The sequence below is a fragment of the Aplysia californica genome, unplaced genomic scaffold (genome assembly GCF_000002075.1).
Source record: "Aplysia californica isolate F4 #8 unplaced genomic scaffold, AplCal3.0 scaffold00685, whole genome shotgun sequence".
NCBI classification, from domain to species: domain Eukaryota; kingdom Metazoa; phylum Mollusca; class Gastropoda; order Aplysiida; family Aplysiidae; genus Aplysia; species Aplysia californica.
In genome coordinates, this window is record NW_004797955.1 from 91,440 (window position 1) to 92,689 (window position 1,250).

The 1,250-nt window shown below is 38.7% G+C and overlaps 1 protein-coding gene across 1 annotated transcript in view; it reads left to right on the top strand.

Annotated features, from left to right (window-relative positions):
- The window catches only part of LOC101846993 (solute carrier organic anion transporter family member 4A1), a gene marked incomplete in the record, with an annotated part of 24,226 nt that overhangs the window by 18,333 nt on the left and 4,643 nt on the right, over positions 1-1,250 (top strand). Inside the window, 1 exon segment of the mRNA XM_013088097.2 lies at positions 77-227. Coding sequence (XP_012943551.1) covers positions 77-227 — 151 coding nt within the window.

Below are 1,250 nucleotides of genomic sequence, written 5' to 3' on the forward strand. Positions count from 1 at the left end.
TATGTATGTATGTATGTATGTATGTATGTATGTATGTATGTATGTATGTATGTATATGTATGTGTATGTGTTTCAGTGACCCGGGCCACCCGTCTCTCAACTCCCCCTGCAACAGTCACTGCTCTTGCTCCACTGAGGCCATGGAGCCGTTGTGTGTGGGCGGACGTCTCGCCTACTTCTCGCCCTGCCACGCGGGATGTGGGGCGGTGCCTGGAAATCTCACACAGGTAACGTAGTATTATGATGATTAACTCTTTGAAGACGCTCATTCTGATCATTCGACTAAAATTGATTATGCAATGTTTTAGGACTTCATTATTTAAACAGATTGTTCAATTTTTTTTTCTTAAATGAAATGTTAAAAAAGGCATGTGCCAACATGCTTACTATAAAATGTGAGGCAGCGTGGTGGAATCAGGCTGTTGTCAATTTTTGGCCATGTAGAGTTACTGGTGTCATCTTATATAGCTTGTTCACTTGTCTTGATTTGGATGAAAAAAAAATCCATTTATCTTGAATACAAGTCAAGATATTTGCGAATGAAGGAAGTGGGGTAACCTGTTTTCAGAGGTAAAATTATTGAGAAAATGGCCGCCAAAGATTAGTTACTTCCTTAGCTTAAAAGTCGGTGGTAATAGAAAATTTTAATTTTTTGTGCTTTTAATCAACGTTTTTCAGAAAAATCCTCACAGAAATTAGTTCTTTAATGGGCATGAAAGGTGTTGAGCCAAAAAACAAAAATTTGATAAAAATTCACAAACCTGTGGAAAAATGCAAGTTTTTGCACTTTGATTATTTTGACGAGAGCCTGATTCCACCACGCTGCCTCACAAATATGCAAACTCCTGTTTCTGATTTGTGCATGATGGTTCGAAATGAGCCGAAACATTTCCTTTGCTCTGGTGCTGATCTGACATATGTGTCCCCTACCTTCTCAAAGAGTTAACACTAATTACCGCACCGAAGGCGAATATATTATAGTGAAAAATCCTCAAGTACCGCTCTGCAGTTTAGAACGCTGAAGCCGTGGTAGTATTTAGATATTTAAAGAAAAGAAAACCTTGACAGCTCAAGAAACATACTAAAAATGTCACAGTGTTTCATCAACCATCTAGCTGTCACATAGAGTTTCTTCCTTTGGTATTTACTCCACTGCAATGGCTCTGTTCTTTGTTAATTAAATTATTATGTTTAGTGTGCCTGGTCGATTGGTGATGTGTGGCAGCTGAGATTGTTTTAAGGGAGGGGGG